General features: G+C 40.7%; 1 protein-coding gene across 5 annotated transcripts; it reads left to right on the top strand.

The window, feature by feature from the left end:
* The first annotated feature begins 5 nt into the window (after positions 1-5).
* LOC311148303 (forkhead box protein P1-B-like) lies at positions 6-24,892 on the top strand. 5 transcript variants are annotated; one of them, XM_084185219.1, is made up of 16 exons: positions 6-138; positions 8,856-9,016; positions 16,770-16,901; positions 17,350-17,439; positions 17,575-17,701; positions 17,921-18,062; positions 18,149-18,256; positions 18,393-18,480; positions 18,592-18,675; positions 18,846-19,065; positions 19,214-19,290; positions 19,413-19,514; positions 19,669-19,796; positions 20,175-20,232; positions 23,822-23,904; positions 24,012-24,892. In XM_084185219.1, the coding sequence occupies exons 2-16, from the start codon at positions 8,870-8,872 to the stop codon at positions 24,166-24,168; spliced, it is 1,743 nt and encodes a 580-aa protein (XP_084041345.1). In that variant the 5' UTR covers positions 6-138; positions 8,856-8,869; the 3' UTR covers positions 24,169-24,892. The 5 variants fall into 5 exon arrangements, with proteins under 5 accessions (XP_084041345.1, XP_084041348.1, XP_084041347.1 ...); XM_084185222.1 differs by having other exon boundaries at positions 21-138; positions 23,776-23,904; XM_084185221.1 differs by having other exon boundaries at positions 22-138; positions 23,825-23,904.

Raw genomic sequence — 24,892 nt, forward strand, 5'->3', positions numbered from 1 at the left:
GCACAGTCCAGTGTACACTGTTGATCCGAGTTGGCTAACGGTCGATGCTGCGTGAGTGTATGTCAATCGCTTCTTATCTTGTTCAACAAGACGTGCCAAATAGCTAGCTAGTAGCCCAGGCTACACATTGATGCCCCGGTAAGTGAAATGTAGTATGCTTGCTACCCTAGACACATGTATTTGTTATTGAATAGCTAATGCCATTTATTCATCTCGTTAGCCATGTTAGCTAGCCTAGCCAGCTAATAGCCAACATAGGCGGTAAACAACATCAACCCCGTTGTTTAGCTAACATTACCTCGCTCTCTGGCCTAACTAGCTACAATACTGCTAGCTAAATAACATTAACGCTATACAACAACGTTGAAGTGGCTTTTTAACAGCTAGCTAACTAAGCAATATTTCTCACGTTCTCTTGGATATCTAGCTAGCTAGCTAGCGATAGCTAATTCCAATGTTGTTCGGTAACTTGCCTATACGACTGCAAGCCGTTCGCTACATTTACTTGCTAGCTAATGTTAGCTTCAGCATTTGGGAGTTCGCTTTAATACCAAATGTGTATCTATAAATAAACCAAGATAGACCAAAGCCTGTCGTTACAAAATGGGAACAAGTTAGTCATAGTGGGCAGAACAATAAGGAGGTGGGCAGAGCCAAGCACGAGGTAGCAAGATCCCATTGGCGCGTTCTAGCATATATTGGCATATTTCAGTTAGGGAACGCCTACTCTGTGAAGTGCGCGTGTGCAATAACTCAGTTCGCCTTTGCACTCCTCAGTAACGCAATTTTTTGAAACTTTAGCAAAGGGTAAAGTCTACACTGTTGGTAGCAGATTATAGTTTGGGAACAGAAAACTATTGAGATCAAAGGTTTCATCAATGAGAAAATGTGCAGAATTTCGGCCAAAATCCATCTCGTTCCATCTTCTACCACTGCTGGCCACTTGGCTTCCTCTCACTACCATATTTGGTAGTGAGTGGAAACGCCAAGCTGACGCTTCACATTTTTACATCCGGTGAAATATCTGTTTAATTGTTCTATCTGTGTTAATACTAGCTAGCAAGGTACATTTCCATGGTCCGTAGTTATGTTGTTGTAGCTATTTTGCTATGTTAGCTAGATAACGTTAGCTAAAACGATGCATTTCCCAGTGGTGGAAAAAGTACCCAATTGTCATACTTAAGTAAAAGTAAAGATACCTTAATAGAACATTTTACATTTTAGTCATTTAGCAGACGCTCTTATCCAGAGCGACTTACAGTTAGAAATGACTCAAGTAAAAGTGAAATTCACCCAGTAAAATACAACTTGAGTAAAAGTCTAAAAGTATTAGGTTTTAAATATACTTAAGTATCAAAAGTAAATGTAATTGCTAAAATATACTTAAGTATCAAAAGTATAAATCATTTCAAATTCCTTATATTAGGCAAACCAGATGACACAATTGTCTTGTTTTTTTTATTTATTTACAGATAGCCAGGGGTACACTCCAACACTCAGACATAATTTAGAAACAAAACATTTGTGTTTAGTGAGTCCGCCAGATCAGAGGGAGTAGGGATGACCAGGGATGTTCTTTTGATAAGTGTGTGAATTGGACAATGTTCCTGTCCTGCTAAGCATTCAAAATGTAAGAGTACTTTTGGGTGTCATGAAAAATGTATGGAGTAAAAAGTAAAACATTTTTATTTACGAATGTAGTGAAGTAAAAGTTGTCAATAATATAAATAGTAAAGTACAGATACCCCAAGAAAACGACATAAGTAGTACTTTAAATAAGTTTTACTTAAGTACATTACACCACTGGCATTTCCTTTTTTCTCACTGTGAAATGCCCAAAATGCCCCATTTCAACAACACTAGCAACTTGTAGCCTCTTCAGACCAATTGACTGTCCCTCTTCTGTTCCCATGTGTTTGGCAATCTGATTCATGGATGGATGTGGCCCCCATACACTGGATGAATGTGGCTCCCACACATACTATACCCATAGCGTCTTGTGCCAAACCTGGAGCTTACTTACAACAACTGCAAACAGTTTTCAGTAGGGAAGGTGTATGTCTGGCAGGTGTGCTGTCATTAAAGCATTCACATTAGATCTAATGCGCTCAAACGTTATCACCCCAGGCTGTTTTGTAGATTTTTGCATGGTTTCCATATGGGGTGCAATGTAGTTATTTAGGCTAGATGTTGCTACAGAATTGTTAACAGGATATGCGATTCTCTATACCCTTTACAGGTTCGCTAATTGAAAGCCTCATACAAGGAATTTTAACTAACCTGTTATTGATGATACTTTCTTCATTCTCGATTCTGTGAAAAAATATTATCTTAGAAATGTCCAGTGAAAGCTCAGAAAGATATTAAATCCATGTTTTGCACCTAGTGATGAGTTCCCTCGCCATTTTAGCTGCCAGACATCTTGCATTTCCCAACATCTTTACAGGAAGTAGTTGTATTTTTTTGGGTGGAATTTTCATTGTTGGACATAAAAGCCTATTCCCCCTCAGGAGACTGAAAATATTTGGCATGGGTCCTCAGATCCTCAAAAAGTTATACAGCTGCACCATCGAGAGTATCCTGACTGGTTGCATCACCGCCTGGTATGACAACTGCTCGGCCTCCGACCGCAAGGCACTACAGAGGGTAGTGCGTTCGGCCCAGTACATCACTGGGGCCAAGCTTCCTGCTGTCCAGGACCTCTATACCAGGCGGTGTCAGAGGAAAGCCCTAAAAATTGTCAAAGACTCCAGCCACCCTAGTCATAGACTGTTCTCTCTGCTACCGCACGGCAAGCGGTACCGGAGCGCCAAGTCTAGGTCCAAAAGGCTTCTTCTAACCCCAAGCCATAAGACTCCTGAACAGCTAATCATGGCTACCCAGACTATTTTCCCCCGCAGATTGGCTCTGTACCAGTACCCCCTGTAAATAGCCTCCCTACTGTTATTTTATTTTACTGCTGCTTTAATTATTTTTTATCTTTATTTTTTACTTATCTATTTTTTACTTGACACTTTTTTATTTTCTTAAAACTGCATTGTTGGTTAAGGGCTTGTAAATAAGCATTTCACTGTAAGGTATACATACACCTGTTGTATTCGGGGGATGTGGCAAATAAACATTTTATTTGAAAAGACTGTAAAAAACACCAAGTGACTTTAATGTAAGAAATCTGTTCCCCCAAGCATTCCCACAGATAATAGAGATATATGTGATTGTATACAAACGCAAGCAAGGTTTGAAATGATGTTTTAGTCAAACATTATATCTGTTTGGGCTTCTTGTGGTCAATTTGCTGTCTACAAATTATTTGTAATTATGTTCCGGCCACGACCATCCGCTCAAGTTAAAAATCGGCCCGTGGCTGAATCTAGTTGAGGATTCCTGGCATACAGCATATTATGATCATGTAGGGCAGGGGTGTCAAACGTACGGCCCGTGGGCAAACGGGTTTAATCCGGCCCGCGATATGATTATGAAAAAAATATATATATATATATTTTTTTTTTTAAGTATAAAAATGTGCTGCAATTTTTCTATAAAATAAACTGCTGTTCCAATTGCGTCCACTGGATGGCGCAATAGCAATTGTGTTAAGCAAGCAAACTGTTTATACCAGGGCAGAGCAAGTAGGTCAAGCACGTGCAGCCAATGAGCTACTTTGTTTTGCCCGCGATATTTATTACGGCTTCTACTTTTAACATTATGTGCTTTGGCACCCTCATTGCCCCAATATGTCTCTGTCAAAAAAGAGAAAAGTGGACGCAGAGTGCAGAGTGTTCCAAGAAAAATGGTCATCCTATTTAATCACGGAATTGAATTGGAAAGCTGTATGTTTGGTGTGTTCAGAGCATGTTGCAGTGCTGAAAGAATATAACCTTCGTCGCCACTATGTGAGTCTTCATGCCGACAAATATGACAACTTTCAAGGACAGCGGAGATGAGAGAAGGTGAATGAACTGTTGGCGGGTCTGAAGAAACAGCAGTCTGTGTTTACTCACAGCCAAGACATCAGTGACGCTGCAGTGAAAGCTAGCTACCTCATTGCTAATGAAATCGCAGTGGCTTCAAAAGCATTTAGTGAGGGTGAATTTGTAAAAACATGCATGATGAAGGCAGCGGAGATTGTGTGCCTTGAAAAGCGGCAGGCTTTTGCAAATATCAGCCTGACAAGAAACACCGTTGCAGACAGGATTTCCGATCTTTCAGTGGATTTGGACAGCCAGTTGAAGCAAAAAGTAAAGTCATTTATTGCGTTTTCGGTTGCAATTGATGAAAGCACGGACATTACAGATGTTGCACAACTGGCCATTTTTTCATCCGCGGAGTTGATGACACATTGACCGTCACCGAGGAGTTCGTGGAGTTGGTGCCGATGACAGATACAACGACAGCAGCTGATATTTTTACCGCACTCGTCGGCGCGCTGGACAGGGTCGGAGTGGACTGGTCCCGCGCTGTCAGCCTGGCTACAGATGGTGCGCCCTCAATGATCGGGAAAAAAGCAGGCGTTGTGACAAAGTTCAGAGAGAAAGTGCAATCTGCAAATGGAGGACGTGATTTTTTGACTTTTCACTGTATTTTGCACCAGGAGGCTTTGTGTTGCAAGTCATTAAAGATGGATAACGTCATGAAGGTGGTCATCCAAACTGTTAATTTCATCCAATCCAGAAGCCTGAATCACCGTCAGTTTGACAGCCTTCTCAGAGAGAAAGACCACATCAATGGCCTGCCATACCACACTGAGGTAAGATGGTTAAGCCGAGGTGCTGTGCTGAGGCGTTTCTTTGATTTACGAGAAGAAATTGAACAGTTCATGGAAGAAAAGGGCAAACCAGTGTTAGAATTTCATTCCGCAGAATGGATGCCGGACCTTGCATTTATGGTGGATGTTACAGAGCACCTGAATAACTTGAACAAACAGCTGCAAGGGCGCAACAAAGTTGTCACGCAGTATTATGACAGCATATGTTCTTTCAAGTTGAAGCTGTCATTGTGGGAGACGCAACTTGCCGGTGGTGATGCAGCTCACTTCCCCTGTCTGAAAAATGTGTGCGCGACCCAACATGTGGCAGACATGAAGCGGTTCAAAGATAAAATAACTGGACTGTTACGGGAGTTTGAGCAACGCTTTCAGATTTATGTTTATATGTTTTTATGTTGATGTGCTATTGTTTTTAATTGATTTTATTTTATTTGTATATTTAACCTATTCTTGACTCTGTGGTTCTTGCACTTGTTTGGGGAACAGGATTTCATTATTTTTATCTACATTTCTGCCTGAGAAATGACACCCTGATATAGTTCTGTGATCTGTGAAACAGTTCTGTTAATCACTGAGGCATTGTGTGTTTGTGTGTTCTTTTTCTTTAGAATTTTCAAATAAACTTGACGTGTTTTATGATTAATAGTGATGTTGTGCTTGTACTATTTTGGACACACTGTCCTCAGGCTCCAGCTTTATGTTGTATGTTGATCGTATTAAAACAAAGAAAACAATCTGAAGTTGTTGTTTTTAAGTTATATATATACCATGATTTTTCCGGTCCGGCCCACTTGGGAATAGATTTTCCTCCATGTGGCCCCTGAGCTAAAATGAGTTTGACACCCCTGATGTATGGGGTGGCTGCGCGCGTGCGTGCGTATGTCTACACTTTGTGTAACAGTTAGCAATTATGCTAATGATTACCTTCTGGTGATTCTATCAAATCAAATTTTATTTGCCACATGCGCCGAATACAACATGTGTAGACCTTACAGTGAAATGCTTACTTACCTTAACCAACAATGCAGTGTTAAGTAAAAAATAGATAAGTAAGAATAAAAATAACAAATAATTAAAGAGCAGCAGTAAAATAAAATAACAGCAGGGAGGCTATATACAGGAGGTACCATTACAGAGTCAATGTGCGGGGGCACCGGTTAGTTGAGGTAATTGAGGTAATATGTACATGTGGGTAGAGTTAAAATGACTATGCATAGATAATAAACAGAGTAGCAGCAGCGTAAAAGAGGGGATGGGGTGGGGTGGGGGGGACAATGCAAATAGTCCGGGTAGCCATGATTAGCTGTTCAGGAGTCTTATGGCTTGGGGTTAGAAGCTGTTAAGAAGCCTTTTGTTCATCCCCAAAAAGTTGCAAGGAACCGAACATTAGACAATGCAATGTGCATTCAATAAAATTAACAGAATGTAGGTATTCCTTGTGTATGCCTGGACAGACAGGAAGTGCAGTGAGCATATGGTTTGCCCTTGTTCTATTTGCAGAGTGTTTGTGTTTATGCAAACAGGCGTACTCCTGCATATTAAACCACAGCACCTGCTCATGTGTGCACAGTCCACATAGGCTACACACTTCTTACGCTACTGCTTTGAACTCAGCTGAACACCTACAGCGCTGTGCTTTTTCTGCCAAGGTAAGGATGGTGTACTATTGTAAAGATGTGCAGAACAGTTGGTTTGATATTTTGACTAGAACCCAGTCTCTCGTTGGTGATTATTCTACTAATTTGACCTTTCTATAGTCCGCTTTGTTCTAATTCTAAATGTGTTTTTTCTTTCTCATTCATCTCTATTACAAATCTATGGTAGGCTAGGCTATATCTAAGAGTCAGGATTGAAATGCATTGTTGCATTGTGGTATAGACTAGGCCTATATTTTCAGTTCTGACAGTTGAAGTAGGAATTCAGAGGATTCCCTTCTACCCTAAAAACCTAATGTTTGTGTTGCTTGTCTGCTGTGCTAGCAGCACTGGATCCGACATTGGGAATGTTGAAGGGCATTAGGATGAAACACTGTTTTGTGTGCAAATACACCCTTGGCTGCTGTAGCCTAAAATAAACAGAAATCAGTTTCGCTGTGGAATGAAAAGGCTAGTAGGTACTGAAGTCAGACTTGATAGGCAATGCAATATTGTATCTTACCTTAGCCTATGTTTCAGCTTGCTCTAGAAGTAGATAGGCATAAATACATCCATAAAATGTATCTACGTGTTTAGCTAAGTGGACATTTGAATCTTCCCAGCTCAAAGAGCTTGTTTGTCTGTTGCTGTTTATTTTAGCTGTGTTGCTTTTGAGTCGAACGCTCCCCCAACTGTACACACAGCCCTTCCTTTAATGAAGTATTGTGCTGCCTGCCAGATCTGTTTATCACACCACCTGGTTAATGTTAAATTGCTACAGAAGGACGACATGTTTACTCATTAACACCGACCCAGGACCCCTTTGTTTACCGTAGCCATGGCAGCAATCAGCTACTCAACAAATATCTCCGGTTTATGTTGGCAAGAGGGGAAACTGTTGATTAGTTAAAGCAGAGTAACATCTTGTCTTTCTCTGTTGATCTGAAACATTATTGATGATGTTTCTAGGATAAGATAGGAGATTGTCTTCAGTAAGAAACTGCATGTGGGCATTTCCATCTAAAAGGACCCATGAGCACCAACATGTGAAGTTCATAGGAGCATGTCAAATGAAAGCTAAGAGTCTATATTTTTTAGAAATGATTTGCCTTCTGTAAATTTAAGAAACATTTCCTTGTGCCTTGTAATTCCGTTACCAAAAACCCATATCTTGTAAGATATTTTCTAATTTCTCTCCCTCATGAGGGAGGATAATGAACGTTCACAGAAGTAACAAGTAAAGGTAGACCTACCTATTAGTTATAGAGTTTTTATTTATTTGTTTATGAATTATTTAAGTGTTTAAAACCCATAATTATGTTACCAAATCAGTAACGTAATTACTGCAATTGAATTGGCTACAATCGGAAATCATATTCATCAACCACAGTTGGGTCACCTGCAACTGTCCTTCCTTCCACTGGCATACTGTTCAGCTCATAACTTTTGTCTGGTGGTCAAAGCAAGACTGTGAAAACAGTCTGGTCCTTTCTGTCTGTCTGTGTCTGTCTGTCTGTCTTTCAGTTAATGTCACCTCTTCCTGCTTTTACTACCACCTAACCACTTTCCATTTAGTGTAACAAGCCTCCTCACCCACTGACCACCGACCGAAACCAGAGATCAATGGACAGCACAGTACAGAATAGTAGAGCACACTAGAGTGGAGTACAATATCATGTACTGAACATATCTACTTTACTGTGCTATACTGTGATTTCCAAACTTGTAAATCATAGACATCTGATTGTTTCAGATGTGGTCTTGTTTGGGGGTGGCGCTCATTACAAGAATAGCTAGTGTGTAGCATAATACCCAAATATGCAAACAAAGGATATTGCATATTTCTACTTTTATGTACCTATTCAGGATACATCACCATGAAGAGAATGAAATTCATATCCATAATTATGCATTTCTGTATAATACAGGTCAGGATGTAATTCTGTTACTGTAATTCCATTACCGGATGTAAACCCACTTCCCCTACTGTAGTTCAATAACACTTTTTTTTCTCCTAATTCAAGGTGTCATGTAGCTGACACCCCATTCTTTCTGCAAACTTCTTTGAATCTTAATTCAGAGCAGATATTTAAGAGTTTTTGGAGAACGTGGTCGCAATAAAAAACGGAGGGAGATTTTACCGTAATTCTGTTACCAAACTTTGCATCTGCACAGTTTGTCGAGTAAATGTGTTTTTGTGAAATTTCGGTGTAAATTGTTCAAAGTTGTCCGTGTGCATGTAGTTGTATGGTTTGTTAAACTTTGAAATCAATGGTTTCTATTTGACATACATTTTAAATGGAAAAATCTGAGTCCAAGCTTAATTCCGTTAGTGTGGAATTGCCCATGTTCATATGTAATTGTTCAAAAATAAATGTAGCCTAAGATCAGTATTGTGGAAAGTCATTGTCAATTTACATGAAGTTTACAGCTGCTCTCTCTTGTTCTGTTCTCAGGTCAGTGAGTCCAGATGCATGAGTCTGGGTCAGAACAGACAGCCTGCACCAGTCCAGCCAATCAGACAGAGAATGGGGACAGTGCTGAGAAGGATGATTGGCTGAGCACTCAGACTCCAACTCCAGAGGGTTCTGGGGCTGACAGCCAGCAGCAAAACCAGGTTACTAAACTTGCTTACTTTCCACCACTAAAGCATACAGTGCCTTGCAAAAGTATTCATCCCCCTATACTTTTTCCTATTTTGTTGCATTACAACCTGTAATTTAAATGGATTTTTATTTGGATTTCATGTAATGGACATACACAAAATAGTCCAAATTGGTGAAGTGAAATGAAAAAAATAACTTGTTTCAAAAAATTCAAAAAAATCTATAACGGAAAAGTGGTGCGTGCATATGTATTCACCCCCTTTGCTATGAAGCCCCTAAATAAGATCTGGTGCAACCAATTACCTTCAGACATCACATAATTAGTTAAATAAAGTCTACCTGTGTGCAATCTAAGTGTCACATGATCTGTCACATGATCTCAGTGTATATATACACCTGTTCTGGAAGGCCCCAGAGTCTGCAACACCACTAAGCAAGGGGCACCACCAAGCAAGCGGCATCATGAAGACCAAGGAGCTCTCCAAACAGGTCAGGGACAAAGTTGTGGAGAAGTACAGATCAGGGTTGGGTTATAAAAAAATATCAGAAACTTTGAACATCCCACGGAGCACCATTTAAATCCGTTATTAAAAAATGGAAAGAATATGGCACCACAACAAACCTGCCAAGAGAGGGCTGCCCACCAAAACTCACGGACCAGGCAAGGAGGGCATTAATCAGAGAGGCAACAAAGAGACCAAAGATAACCCTGAAGGAGCTGCAAAGCTCCACAGCGGGGATTGGAGTATATGTCCATAGGACCACTTTAAGCCGTACACTGGGCTTTACGGAAGAGTGGCCAGAAAAAAGCCATTGCTTCAAGAAAAGAATAAGCAAACAGATTTGGTGTTCGCTAAAAGTTATGTGGGAGACTCCCCAAACATATGGAAGAAGGTACTCTGGTCAGATGAGACAAATTGAGCTTTTTGGCCATCAAGGAAAACGCTATGTCTGGCGCAAACCCAACACCTCTCATCACCCCGAGAACACCATCCCAACAGTAAAGCATGGTGGTGGCAGCATCATGCTGTGGGGATGTTTTTCATCGGCAGGGACTGGGAAACTGGTCAGAATTAAAGGAATGATGGTGGCTAAATACAGGGAAATTCTTGAGGGAAACCTGTTTCAGTCTTCCAGAGATTTGAGACTGGGACGGAGGTTCACCTTCCAGCAGGACAATGACCCTAAGCATACTGCTAAAGCAACACTTGAGTAGTTTAAGGGGAAACATTTACATGTCTTGGAATGGCCTAGTCAAAGCCCAGACCTCAATCCAATTGAGAATCTGTGGTATGACTTAAAGATTGCTGTACACCAGCGGAACCCATCCAACTTGAAGGAGCTGGAGCAGTTTTGCCTTGAAGAATGGGCAAAAATCCCAGTGGCTAGATGTGCCAAGCTTATAGAGACATACCCCAAGAGACTTGCAGCTGTATTTTCTGCAAAAGGTGGCTCTACAAAGTATTGACTTTGGGGGTGGTGAATAGTAATGCATACTCAAGTTTTATTTATCTTATTTCTTATTTGTTTCGCACAAAAAAATATTTTGCATCTTCAAAGTGGTAGGCATGTTGTGTAAATCAAATGACACAACCCCCCCCCCCAAAAAAAAAAAAATTAATTTTAATTCCAGGTTGTAAGGCAACAAAATAGGAAAAATGCCAAGGGGGGTGAATACTTCCGCAAGCCACTGTATGGGTTCTCAAATTGTCGCATTTTGCATATTTTTTTGTTTGTATGATGAGTAGGATAGCTCTCACTGAGCTCTGAGCCAACTGTAGTGCTGCAGACAGAGACTGCTGAGGCACTTTGTGATTGGTGGAGAAGGATAGATCTGTGTTATTGGTTAGTTTTTTGTTTATGCACACAAGCACTCTGTCAGACTGCCAGACAGTGTAATGTTGTGCCCGGCTTACTACTGTCTTTCTCCACCCTGCGTCTCTAACTGCCAAAGACGACCACTGTAAATGGAGTTGGTCAGGTTTGTCAGCTTGATTATTGTATTTTCAGCAACTAGCCTATTTCTACATGTAGGTCGATAATACTTGTTTGTTTACTGGTATATACATTGGTAGAATTTGCTGGATGAACATTTTAAATGTTAAAATGAAACACTGTTCATCACTTATATCTGTGAAAACTAAGGACCTAGCTAGTAATCATGACTGTGTTAGTCAAAGTGAATTTGCATGTGTCACTACTACCTAACATATTTATAATGTTATTGTACTGTATAATCAAAGGTAATTTACTTAAATCATATGATAATGTCCTTAGCTCTTTATAGCCTCTTTCAAGCATTTTCCTTACTCTGGTCTTGTAGTTTATATTCCATTGATGGTTTGTCTGTGTGTGCGTGTCTGTTGCCTTTGGTTACATACAGTTAGTTAAATCTCAGTTCAGGGCGAGATTAAGTATGGGTCTGTTTATATGAAAAGTGTGATTATATCTTCAGGGTTTCAGAAAAGGCATGTAACTTGTCTTTGGCAACATTAGTCATAGAACACATACCTCTCTTTGAGGACTAGCCCAGTGTTTACACTGTCCTTCATGGGTATGTGGGTTTCTGTCACATCGACAATAACAAAAGATGTTTGGACTGGTCTGCCCTGACGTCATGGAAACAAGGATTAGGTGCAGGATTAGGTTTTGTTGATGTTGTGCATACAAAAGATGACCCATTCCCATACCATATACAGCGACTAACTGGCTGGCTGAATTTTTTTTCTTCTGTAAGTCCAGCTGATACAATTATTTTACCTTCTGCTTTAAGTCATGTAAGCCAAGGGTCTAATATCCTCAGTATCTGCTCCAGGGTATAGGTCTATAAGGACCTTGGTGAGCACTGAGCACCAGAGCATGTTTAGTCAGTGTGGGAAAGGGCCATCTCCTTGGCAATCCACTGTTATTGTTATCTTAGAGCGTCTGTGACATCCTCCAGCAGTTTGTTTACTGGAACCCAAACAGAGCCAGCCTTAGTGGGAACTGTTTGTTGTTCAGACCTTAATTAAGGCCCTATTCCCACTACGAGATATGAAGGAGAGTCTGAGGAGTGCGGTGGCGAAAGAGAATTCAACTTTTAAATTCACATTACATCCTTGTCTTACCTTTCGTTGTGGCTGGTAACGCAACATTCTTGGTCCATAGCTCAAATTTAATGTAAATATCACAGTAGCCACTAGCCAGTAAGCACAAACTATTCAACAATGACAAAAGTTTCTTCTAAAACATATTACATAATTGAATAATGCAACCAAACCATATTACACTCTTGAATAATGCAACAGTTCACAAGCATGTATGTGCAGACAATTAAAGGGTTTATTTTCTCGTCTGTAGGCTACACTCTTTAGCTTCAAGACAAAAGCACAGAGTTGGTATAACAGCATGTCTTCATCAAGTAACGTTAGCCTATCAAAAATGAATGATTAATCCACTCATATTAATATAAAAGTATAGTATGCCTACCTTACAACATTACAACAAACCAGGCTTCATTTTGATCAATATCATGCAAATTATGTAATGTGGTAAAAGCGAATTGTGACTGAAAACATGAGTATAACTGAATTCCCCACGACAAGATGTTTTATATGGAAGCCATACCCGCCACCAATAAAAAAGAAAAAAAGAAAAACCCTCATGATTTGTCAACGTGCACAATTAGTCTGTGCTTCAGTCTGACCAACTACAGCCTACTGACAATAACTACAGCAGCAGGTAGCCAGAGAAACCTATGCGCTCTGATCCCGTCTGGGCTTGGCCAAGGAAAACCTAATGTCATGTTTTTATAGCCTAAGCATTTTTCCTATTTTGTTGCCTTACAACCTGGAATTAAAATGGATTTTTTGGGGGGGTTTGTATCATTTGATTTACACAACATGCCTACCACTTTGAAGATGCAAAATATATTTTTTTGTGAAACAAACAAGAAATAAGATCAAAAATAAAAAACTTGAGTGTGCATAACTATTCACCACCCCCAAAGTCAATACTTTGTAGAGCCACCATTTGCAGCAATTACAGCTGCAAGTCTCTTGGGGTATATCTCTATAAGCTTGGCACATCAAGCCACTGGGATTTTTGCCCATTCTTCAAGGCAAAACTGCTCCAGGTCCTTCAGGTTGGATGGGTTCCGCTGGTGTACAGCAATCTTTAAATCATACCACAGATTCTCAATTGGATTGAGGTCTGGGCTTTGACTAGGCCATTCCAAGACATTTAAATGTTTCCCCTTAAACCACTCAAGTGTTGCTTTAGCAGTATGCTTGGGTTCATTGTCCTGCAGGAAAGTGAACTTCCATGCCAGTCTCAAATCTCTGGAAGACTGAAACAGGTTTCCCTCAAGAATTTCTCTGTATTTAGCGCCATCCATCATTCCTTTAATTCTGACCAGTTTCCCAGTCCCTGCCGATGAAAAACATCCCCACAGCATGATGCTGCCACGACCATGCTTCACTTTGGGGATGGTGTTCTCGGGTTGATGCGGTGTTGGGTTTGCGCCAGACATAGTGTTTTCCTTGATGGCCATAAAGCTCAATTTTAGTCTCATCTGACCAGAGTACCTTCTTCCATATGTTTGGGAAGTCTCCCACATGCCTTTTGGCAAACACCAAACGTATTTGCTTTTTTTTTTCTTGAAGCAATGGCTTTTTTCTGGCCACTCTTTCGTAAAGCCCAGCTCTGTGGGCTTAAAGTGGTCCAGATACTCCAATCTCCGCTGTGGAGCTTTGCAGCTCCTTCAGGGTTATCTTTGGTCTCTTTGTTGCTTCTCTGATTAATGTCCTCCTTGCCTGTTCCGTGAGTTTTGGTGGGCGGCCCTCTCTTGGCAGGTTTGTTGTGGTGCCATATTCTTTCAATTTTTTAATAATGGATTTAATGGTGCTCCATGGGATGTTTAAAGTTTCTGATATTTTTTTATAACCCAACCCTGATCTGTACTTCTCCACAACTTTGTCCCTGACCTGTTTGGAGAGCTCCTTGGTCTTCATGATGCCGCTTGCTTGGTGGTGCCCCTTGCTTAGTGGTGTTGCAGACTCTGGGGCCTTTCAGAACAGGTGTATATATACTGAGATCATGTGACGGGTGGACTTTATTTAACTAATTATGTGACTTCTGAAGGTAATTTGTTGCAGCAGATCTTATTTAGGGGCTTCATAGCAAAGGGGGTGAATACATACAGTTGAAGTCTGAAGTTTACATACACTTAGGTTGGAGTCATTAAAACTTGTTTTTCAACCACTCTACAAATGTCTTGTTAACAAACTATAGTTTTGGCAAGTCGGTTAGGACATATACTTTGTGCATGACACAAGTAATTTTTCCAACAATAGTTTAGACAGATTCTTTTACTTATAATTCACTGTATCACAATTCCAGTGGGTCAGAAGTTTACATACACTAAGTTGACTGTGCCTTTAAACAGCTTGGAAAATTCCAGAAAATGATGTCATGGCTTTAGAAGCTTCTGATTGGCTAATTTACATCATTTGAGTCAATTGGAGGTGTACCTGTGGATGTATTTCAAGGCCTACCTTCAAACTCAGTGCTTCGTTGCTTGACATCATGGCAAAATCAAAAGAAATCAGCCAAGACGAAAAGTGCAAATCAATCCCAGAGCAACAGCAAAGGACCTTGTGAAGATGCTGGAGGAAACCGGTACAAAAGTATCTATATCCACAGTAAAACGAGTCCTATATCGACACAACCTGAAAGGCCGCTCAGCAAGGAAGAAGCCACTGCTCCAAAACCGCCATAAAAAAGCCAGACTACGGTTTGCAACTGCACATGGGGACAAAGATTCGCACTGCTTTGCTTTATCTTGGCCAGGTCGCAGTTGTAAATGAGAACTTGTTCTCAACTGGCTTACCTGGTTAAATAAAGGTGAAATAAAAAAATACAACATTTACTTTTTGGAGAAATGTCCTCTGGTCTGATGACATTTTTTTTTTTGAACTGTTTGGCCATAATGACCATCGTTATGTTTGGAGGAAAAAGGGGGTTGCTTGCAAGCCGAAGAACACCATCCCAACCGTGAAGCACTGGGGTGGCAGCATCATGCTGTGGGGGTGCTTTGCTGCAGGAGGGACTGGTGCACTTCACAAAATAGATGGCATCATGGCACCAGCTCTGTCAGGAGGAATGGGCCAAAATTCACCCAACGTATTGTGGGAAGCTTGTGGAAGGCTACCCAAAACATTTCACCCAAGTTAAACAATTTAAAGGCAATGCTACCAAATACTAATTGAGTGTATGTAAACTTATGACCCACTGGGAATGTGATGAAAGAAATAAAAGCTGAAATAAATCATTCTCTCTACTATTATTCTGACATTTCACATTCTTAAAATAAAGTGGTGATCCTAACTGACCTAAGACAGGGAATTTTTACTAGGATTAAATGTCAGGAATTGTGAAAAACTGAGTTTAAATGTATTTGGCTAAGGTGTATGTAAACTTCTGACTTCAACTGTATGCACGCACCACTTTTCAGTTATTCATTTTGTAGAATTTATTTTAAACAAGTTATTTTTTTCATTTCACTTCACCAATTGAGACTATTTTGTGTATGTCCGTTACATGAAATCCAAATAAAAAATCAATTTAAATGACAGGTTGTAATGCAACAAAATAGGAAAAACGCCAAGGGGGATGAATACTTTTGCAAGGCACTGTATTTATAGCCTAAAATAGGCCCATTTATTTGTGTTCTGAGAAAATATGATTTTTTTAATTCACACTTCGGGTGGCTAGGCTACCTACACTATACATACAAAAGTAAAGGACACCCCTTCAAATTAGTGGATTCGGCTGTTTCAGCAACACCCGTTGCTGACAGGTGTATAAAATCAAGCACACAATTATGCAATCTCCATAGACAAACATTGGCAGTAGAATGGCCTTACTGAAGACCATCATAGGATGCCACCTTTTAAATGCTGTTATTGTGAAGTGGAAACGTCTAGGAGCAACAACGGCTCAGCCGCGAAGTGGTAGGCCACACAAGTTCACAGAACGATTTTGGAATTAGATGTTCGATGAGCAGGTGTCCACATACTTTTGGTCAAGTAGTGTAATTATTGACTGGAATTAATCAATCAATACAATAGTGCTGACATTCTGTATGAGTATTTACATGATGCAACCAGCCATACAGCGAGCTCAGCCCTGTTAGTTTTTGTCCAATCGCAGTTGGTTTCTCTTTGTCTGTGTAAAGGGTTTCATCCTCCCTAGGGCCAGGAGTTTTTCCAGGAGTTTTTATTGTATTTTTTTTTACCATAAGACTTGATTAGGAAAATAATCTTGTCCCTTCATAGCCCACCCCCACCACCACTCTGGGACCTGTGAAACCTCTGAAATCACCACACACTGTTACAAATGAAGAAACGTATCCTATTTGTATGATCTACATTTTTGTGCACCTAATTTGATAGAAATAAGCTTTTTGTGCGTATGGAACATTTCTGGGATTTTTATTTTTATTTTAGGTCATGAAACATGGGACCAACACTTTACATGTTGCGTTTATATTTTTGTTCAGTATATTTATTTGGCTTTAATTATGTTTACTGTAAACATCCCCAGAGCTGTGGTTGTTAGGCAGAGAGGGAGTGGTAATTGTTGGATGCCTAGCAAAGGTTGTTCATATGTTTTGGTTTTTTAAATGTAAAAATCACTTATGGTGTTGTTGGTGTTTTAGTTTTTCTGTTATTTTCAGGCAAGGCTAGGTCTAATCTGTGCTCATTTTTATTTGTTTGTTGGCAGGTTCCAGTCTCAGTGTCTATGATGACACCTCCGGTGGAGACTCCTCAGCAGACACTAAAGCAGCAGCAGGTCCTCAATCCACAGCAGATCCAGGCCCTGCTCCAGCAGCAGAAAGCACTCATGTTACACCAGGTAATCACATCATATTCGCCACACAAATCTACATGTAAATGCTTTTTTGTGTACTTTAAAAAAATTGTAATATTAGCAGCATTTTTATTTATTTCTCTATACATTTACATTTGAGTCATTTAGCAGACGCTCTTATCCAGAGCGACTTACAGTTAGTGAATACATATTTTTTTATACTGGCCCCCCGTGGGAATCGAACCCACAACCCTGGCGTTGCAAACGCCATGCTCTATCAACTGAGCTACATCCCTGCCGGCCATTCCCTCCCCTACCCTGGACAACGCTGGGCCAATTGTGCGCCACCCATGAGTCTCCCGGTCGCGGCCGGCTGCGACACTATACATCACCTATTTTTCATGTGGATCTTCCAGTGAGATGCTGATGGCTTGAACGTGACCGCTGTATTTCCTCATGACCTTTCATTAACTCAACAGTTTTTTTTCTACAGCAACACATACAGGATCTCTGCCAGAAACAGCAGGACCAGTTCAATGCCCAGCTCCTACAGCAGAAGCATGCTGAGAAGTCAGGCCAAGAGGTAGGCCGGCCTACATATTTTTTGTCATATGTCTGTATTTTGCTGTCAACCAAATGTTCCAAAGCGCTACATAAAATCTATGTATTATTATAGTATTGCTGAGGCCTTGTGTATCTCCTCCCAACTCCCCTACAGCAGCTAGCTGCTCAACACATGGCCATCCAGCAGCAGCTCTTGCAGGTCCAACAGCAGCACCTCCTCAGCCTCCAGAGACAGGGTCTCCTGTCTGTCTTGCCCTCCATGAGCCCCTCTGCAGCTCAGGGTAAGTGTCTATCCCCCAGCCCCAACCATAATCTAAACTACCTTCCCCTTCTGCCCCGTGCAGATACTTGGTTGTTCTCCGCCATGGCTGCAAGGCAGCTATATTTGTTGTTGTTCTCCACCATGGCTGCTTGCAGCTTCATTTGTTTAGGTTGTTGTTGGGCAAAAATATTTTAGTTATTCGGCTGAATTAATACATGTACTTGTGTATTTCTCCTAGGTTTAATGAAAGGGTGTGAGAATGGCACCAGCCTGCCCTCTGGTGGTGAGAATCCGGCCACTCTTCAAAAGAACCTGCTCCACAGCCAGCAGTCCACCACCAATGGGAATCATGCATCACAGCCCCTAAAGAAGAAAGACGGGTGATTAGTCATTTTGGAACAGTGTTTATTCATCTGTCCAACCTCTTCCTGAAGTGTAACAGTGACGTATGTATGTCTCTCTGCAGTGGTCCTGTGGATGATCACACACAAAACACTCACCCTCTCTATGGACACGGCATGTGCAAATGGTCTGGCTGTGAGGCTGTCTTTGGAGACTTTCAGGCTTTTCTCAAGTGAGTTTCTCCTCATCTATTCAATCTGTCAGAGAGACAAATGAAGATCAATCTCTCTTACTGTATTAGCAACACTGGGTTCCAGTGGCTTCTTGAGTGTTTTCTTGACTTATCATGAAATGTGTTCATCCCCCAGGCATCTGAACAGTGAACATACACTGGATGACAAGAGTACAGCACAGTGTCGAGTGCAGATGCAGGTTGTTCAGCAGCTGGAACTGCAGGTACAGTAGACAAGACATTTGCTTAAATAAAGCACATTCATTGTACAGTTCCTTCTCACTGTAATCAACTTCACATGACATCTTTGTTGTTTCATCTTCTCCTCAATTAAGTTGAAAAAAGACAAAGAGCGTCTGCAAGCCATGATGTCTCACCTCAAATCCTCTGAGCAAAAGTCAAAACCAGCAACACCAACGGTAAGTCTCTGGAGTATTAAAGTGGGCATGTCTTAAATTCAAATCAGGTTACCAATAGAGCAAGATGAGTATTAGCCACAATGGTAAAATAATCACCTTCAAGTTTGCATTCCCTACAGCTGTGTTCTCTATATTGTGTTTTAAATTCTTCTTAACTTTTTATTTTCTAGGTGAATCTTGTGCCCAACGTCTCCTTCTCCCAGGTGACGTTTCCCAAGGTGCTTCCTTCCATGAGCTTGTCTCAAAGTGCCACTGCTCCTTCCACCCCCCTGACACCACCCCCAACCTCATCCTCTATCATCCCACCCCACACCCTGCTCACCGTGAGCCCTGGAAGGAGATGCTACTCAGACAGCAAGACCATGAAATACAGCAAGACCATGAATCAAGGTGAGTTAGCAGTGTGATGCTGAACCTAATGAGGGTAGTAGGGTACATATTTCTATGAACTACTCTTATGCCTGTGTGGTTTATCTACTTGAATGGCTTTAATCATTGATTTTAATAAAACACATTTTTGAAATTCCTTTTTTAACAGATATTGTTCAGAATAAAGAGTTCTACGTCAGTACAGAAGCTAGACCGCCATTTACATACGCAGCCCTAATAAGACAGGTAAGGAATCTTTTAATTTTATTTCACCCTGGTTTACCCTCCAATGAGTAAATGTTAGCTATACCGTAAGGAGTGAGTCTATTGTTTGCTAATTGAATGTTTATTTGTTTGCATTTTTCCAGGCAATATTTGAATCACCCTATAAGCAGCTGACACTAAATGAAATCTACAATTGGTTCACACGAACATTTGCCTATTTTAGACGCAACGCAGCAACATGGAAGGTATTTCGTTGTCTATTTAAGTGGTCATTTAAATGTATATGAATACCCTTGTCCTATGTTTAGTTGCTATGCCATATTCATTACGTTTTTTAGGAATGTTACATGGCATTAGATCAACTTGTATGGAATAATGTTCTGCTTTCTGACTCTGCAGAACGCAGTGAGACACAACCTCAGCCTCCACAAGTGTTTTGTGCGAGTGGAGAATGTAAAAGGAGCTGTGTGGACAGTTGATGAGATGGAGTTCCAGAGGAGAAGGCCACAGAAGCCTGCTGGTGAAGGGTATGTTTAACATGCTTGGTCTCTCCAGTATAGCTCCCTTTATGTATCTGTTTCTCAACATGTTAAACCTGTATTTCTGTTGGTATTATACTAATAGAAACCATGTGACTTAAGTTCGGGCATGATCTGATTTATCTCTAGAGAAACTGCAGTGCAATGTGCGCATTGAGTTCACAGAAAAAATCAGAACTAAATGGAATTCAAATAATTGAACTGACATTGGTCAATTAGTTGATTAAAAATTTTAAAATAACTGACATTTCGGTTAATCGCTCCGAACTAGTAACTAAAATAAAAATGTATTGTGAGGATATGTTGTCCCTTCATTTCCCAGTATGTGTGTTGAATAGATTAACGTGGGTTTATTTGTAACTGCAGGTCTCTCAAGAGGGAGAACACTGGCCATGGTCACAGCTCCGCTTTCCTTACTCCTAAGGTAAATGCTCTTTTGACTACTTTGAGTGCTAAACCCAGGACGGACGTTAGGGGGCCTGGCCACCATACTGTAACTCCTTCCCGTCCAAATGAAATATTGATCATTTATTTGACAGAGAAGCCTGCCGACAGAAAGACTCATTCATCTCAGATAAAGCATCCGAGCGAAACAGTTCCCCTCTGTCCTCAGTATGTGTAAAGCATGTATCTGATGCTGTCTGGACAAAAATAATATGGCATGTCATACTATTTCTGCCCAGACAGCATCAGATACATGGTCTACATATAGTAAGACAGAGGGGCGCTGTTTCGCTCGCTCGGATGCTTTCTCCGGTGAGAGTTTCAGCAGAAAGGAAGAGGTGACACGAGGGCTCACTCTCGCCACAAAACCTGTCCAGAATAAGCCCAATGCGTTTCTATGGGCATAATATGCAGACCTAAGCTTGTCGCCTGCCTTCCTGCCTTTGGGACAACGACTCTCATTAGCTTCTTAAAAAATTAAAAATATCTGTGCATTTTCAAATCACAAGTGCCTATGCCTATTTGGGAAGCACGGAATTTGGTCAGCGCACGTGGCAATAAGCCTGGCTGATTATTCAGTTGCGGCTGTCAGTGAAAAGCATCTAAAATATGTGTGAAGAAGAGAATGTGTCTTGAGTATAATTTTAAAATGTTGACAAGAAGAAGGGGAGAGGTGTTTGGCGAAGATATGGCGCGTCTCTCCAGAATGCATGCACTCAGGTCTCCAGAATGCGCTCAGCTGTCTTCCACCAGTTATTGCGCTTTCATTGTGTGAATTGTTTGCGTTTTGTTTATTTTGATCAATTCTCCATTTACACACAGTAACAGTCAAAAGTTTAGACACACCTACTCCATTCCAGGGTTTTTCTTTATTTTTACTATTTTCTACATTGTAGAATAATAGTGAAGACATCAAAACTATGAAATAACACATATGGAATCATGTAGTAACCAAAAAAGTGTTAAACAAATCAAAATATATTTTATATTTCAGATTTTTCTAAGTAGCCACCCTTTGCCTTGTTAACAACTTTGCACACTTGGCATTCTCTCAACCAGCTTCATGAGATAGTCACCAGGAATGGATTTCAATTAACAGGTGTGCCTTGTTAAATGTTAATTAATGCATTTGAGGCAATCCGTTGTGATGTGACAAGGTAGGGGTGGTATACAGAAGATTGCCCTATTTGGTAAAAGACCAAGTCCAAGAACAGCTCAAATAAGAAAAGAGAAATGACAGTCCATCATTACTTTAAGACATGAAGGTCAGTCAATCCAGAAAATTAAGAACTTTTAAAGTTTCTTCAAGTGCAGTCGCAAAAACCATCTATCTCTATGATGAAACTGGCGCTCATGAGGACCGCCCAGGAAAGGAAGACCCAGAGTTACCTCTGCTGCATGGTCAAATTGCTGCAAAGAAACCACTACTAAAAGACACCAATAAGAAGAAGAGACTTGCTTGGGCCAAGAAGCACGAGCAATGGACATTAGACAGGTGGAAATCTGTCCTTTGGTCTGATGAGTCCAAATTTGAGATTTTTGGTTCCAACCGCCGTATCTTTGTGAGACGCAGAGTAGGTGAACAGATGATCTCCGCATGTGTGGTTCCCACCGTGAAGCATGGAGGAGGAGGTGTGGTGGTGTGGGGTGCTTTGCTGGTGACACTGTCGTGATTTATTTAGAATTCAAGGCACATTTAACCAGCATGGCTACCACAGCATTCTGCAGCGATACGCCATCCCATCTGGTTTGCGCTTAGTGGGACTATCATTGGTTTTTCAACAGGACAATGACCCAAAACATACCTCCAGGCTGTGTAAGGGCTATTTGACAAAGAAAGAGAGTGATGGAGTGCTGCATCAGATGACCTGGCCTCCACAATCACCCGATCTCAACCCAATTGAGATGGTTTGGGATGAGTTGGACCGCAGAGTGAAGGAAAAGCAGCCAACAAGTGCTCAGTATATGTGGGAACTCCTTCAAGACTGTGGGAAAAGTATTCCTCATGAAGCTGATTGAGAGAATGCCAAAAGTGTGCAAAGCTGTCATCAAGGCAAAGGGTGGCTACTTTGAAGAATCTCAAATATAAAATATATTTTGATTTGTTTAACACTTTTTTTTGGTTACTACATGATTACATATGTGTTATTTCATAGTTTTGATGTCTTCACCATTATTCTACAATGTAGAAAATAGTAAAAATAAAGAAAAACCCTTTGACTGGTACTGTATGTCAACAATAGGCCTAGTAAATGTACCGTTAATCCCTATAATTTGGTTACATACGTTTCTGTTAATGCATGTATTAATTAGTCATTTACTGTTCTCATTCTTGGAGTGGAAACGTTGTTTGCAGAGTTCACAATCTGCTACACAAGTTTTGGTTTATTTCATAACCATAATTTTTTTTCAGTGTCTTTTGTTTGGAATGCTCCATATGAGTGATGAGCATGTCTGGTTTCTCTGTCCTGATAACTTTGAGGGAGCGCACGCCTGAGCACGCATAGGAGTAGGCCTACTTGGCCTGCTGCTTGCAAATTTAGGAAAGTGCCCATTTGATTTCTGATTGTCTGACATCCACCACTAATAATAAGCTGAGCTTCTCAGTAATTTTTTCTTCACCTCACACAGTAAGGCAACAAAGTCTGTTTTTTTTATTTGTTATTTTTAACAGTTCCTCACAGTATTTGAAAAATCTTTCCAACTCTCCCAGCCTCAATAATCACCAAGCCTCGGTGTGAAAGAGCAAAAATATAATGATCTGATGATCCCATATATCCAGTGGAAACGTCATTTAAAGAAACTGCTGTCTGTTCCGAGCTCACTGGCGCGGGAAACTCTGAGGGCCCGAAATAGGCTAATTAGATAGAAAGGGAGGCAGACAGGCGGAGTAGAGATGAATGCGATTGAAAGTACCTGAATTTTAATCAGGATGTTTTTATTTGTCAACTTTAGGCCTATGTATTTTACTTAGTTGTAGCCCTACTACTGCATTGGCCTGTAGGCTATTTCTGAGTTCCATGCGCTAATTTATTTAGCCGCCAATGGACCACGGTGTATGAATGTGACCAGAGGCTGGTGTTCTCGCATTAGTTGAATTTTAACTTTTAGACTTTTGTCATTTTAATTCAGATTTTTATGATTAACCACGTGACAATGGTTTTGAGAAACGAAAACGTTATTATCAAAAATGCGCATATAAAAATATTCTTAACTAGCACCCAGATCGGTAGAAATGGTATGATAAATTGTTAGCTTCCGCAAACTTCAAACTCACGAGCTGCCTATGGTCTTTAACACCCACCCATAAAAATTGTGCATGCGCGTGCGCACATAGGAGGTCCCGTAAACATATTTTTTATTTTTAAAGGTGCCCGCTTATGGAAATCAAATGCCCGTCCAACTGATTCGTTTTGGCACCGGCCCTCGATAAACCTGTATTTTTCTCATTATTCTATAAACCTATGGCGTGTGTCTTTTAAGGCTGAATGGCTAGACAGTAGTATACCTCCATTCAATCCAGCCTCCTATAGGAGCTCCCTCTCTGTTCTCTGCCCTATATGTTCCAGCAGGAGGAGATAAATGCAGCTCTCTGGTATGGGAATGGATCCTACAGTGACAGCAGTGAAGAGCAGTACCCTATGCACCCACTGTGAGTTCCATCACCATTAAAAACTAGATTTGGTAGAGGAGAAATGGTTCTCAGTTTCAGAAGTCATCATAAATACCCTTTTTCCTTATCATGACTTTTCTTCTCAGCGTAAAAGAAGAGCTAATGGACGAGGAGGCGTATGAGAATGTGCCCCATGACTGTTCAGAGACTGAGAGCTCTGATGAGCACAGCTCAGATGTGGATGAAGAAGGCGGTAGCCCAGAGAGACCCAACCTGCAGCTGGCTCATGTGCCTTCGCAGTGAAAGAGGGACTGTATTCCAACCTGTCAATCTCCACTGCAAGACTCCCACATTGGACAACTATGAAATATACCAAATGAATATAGAACTACTTCATATCAAGTGGAAAAACACACATTTTCTGTTGAGGAAATAAATGACTTTTATTTATTGAGGATATTTTGTCCTCACTGTTGTACTGGGTTTTATCCACCGGAGCTCATGTTGAAGACAAGAGCTGATGGCGGAAGCATTGTAACACCCCTTGTCCTCAAATAATGTACCCCAATCGGCTTATTGTGAGGCTGTACAACCAATGACGAAGCCCTATGGGGAGCTGGCTCAGTGATGCAGAGATTAATTTTATTTTCCTTCAAGAATGTGTATATCAATAACCAGAGCATTGGCAATATTTATGGACAGCACTTCCTGAAGATGAATGTTTGTTCTCTCCCCCCAATTAATTTTGACATGTGAGTACCAGACAACCACCAGATTGTAACCATCTGTTCTGTTTGACATGACATCCTTGAGAATTGGTTACTTTTAAAAGGGAGCTGTACACTGCCAAAAATATGATTTATGTGTAACCTATCTGTTGGGATATTATTATTTGTGTAGCCTACTAATGGTCTTTTTTTCCCCACTGTCCCAAACATGGCTTTTTGGACTTATTTAGCGTTGTATCAGACATTCCCATAGTTGTGCACTAAAAGCTGTCTCTAATAAATTCTGTATAAAAAGTGTG

The sequence above is a fragment of the Coregonus lavaretus genome, assembly GCF_964263955.1.
Source record: "Coregonus lavaretus genome assembly, chromosome: 20".
Taxonomy (NCBI): Eukaryota; Metazoa; Chordata; class Actinopteri; order Salmoniformes; family Salmonidae; genus Coregonus; species Coregonus lavaretus.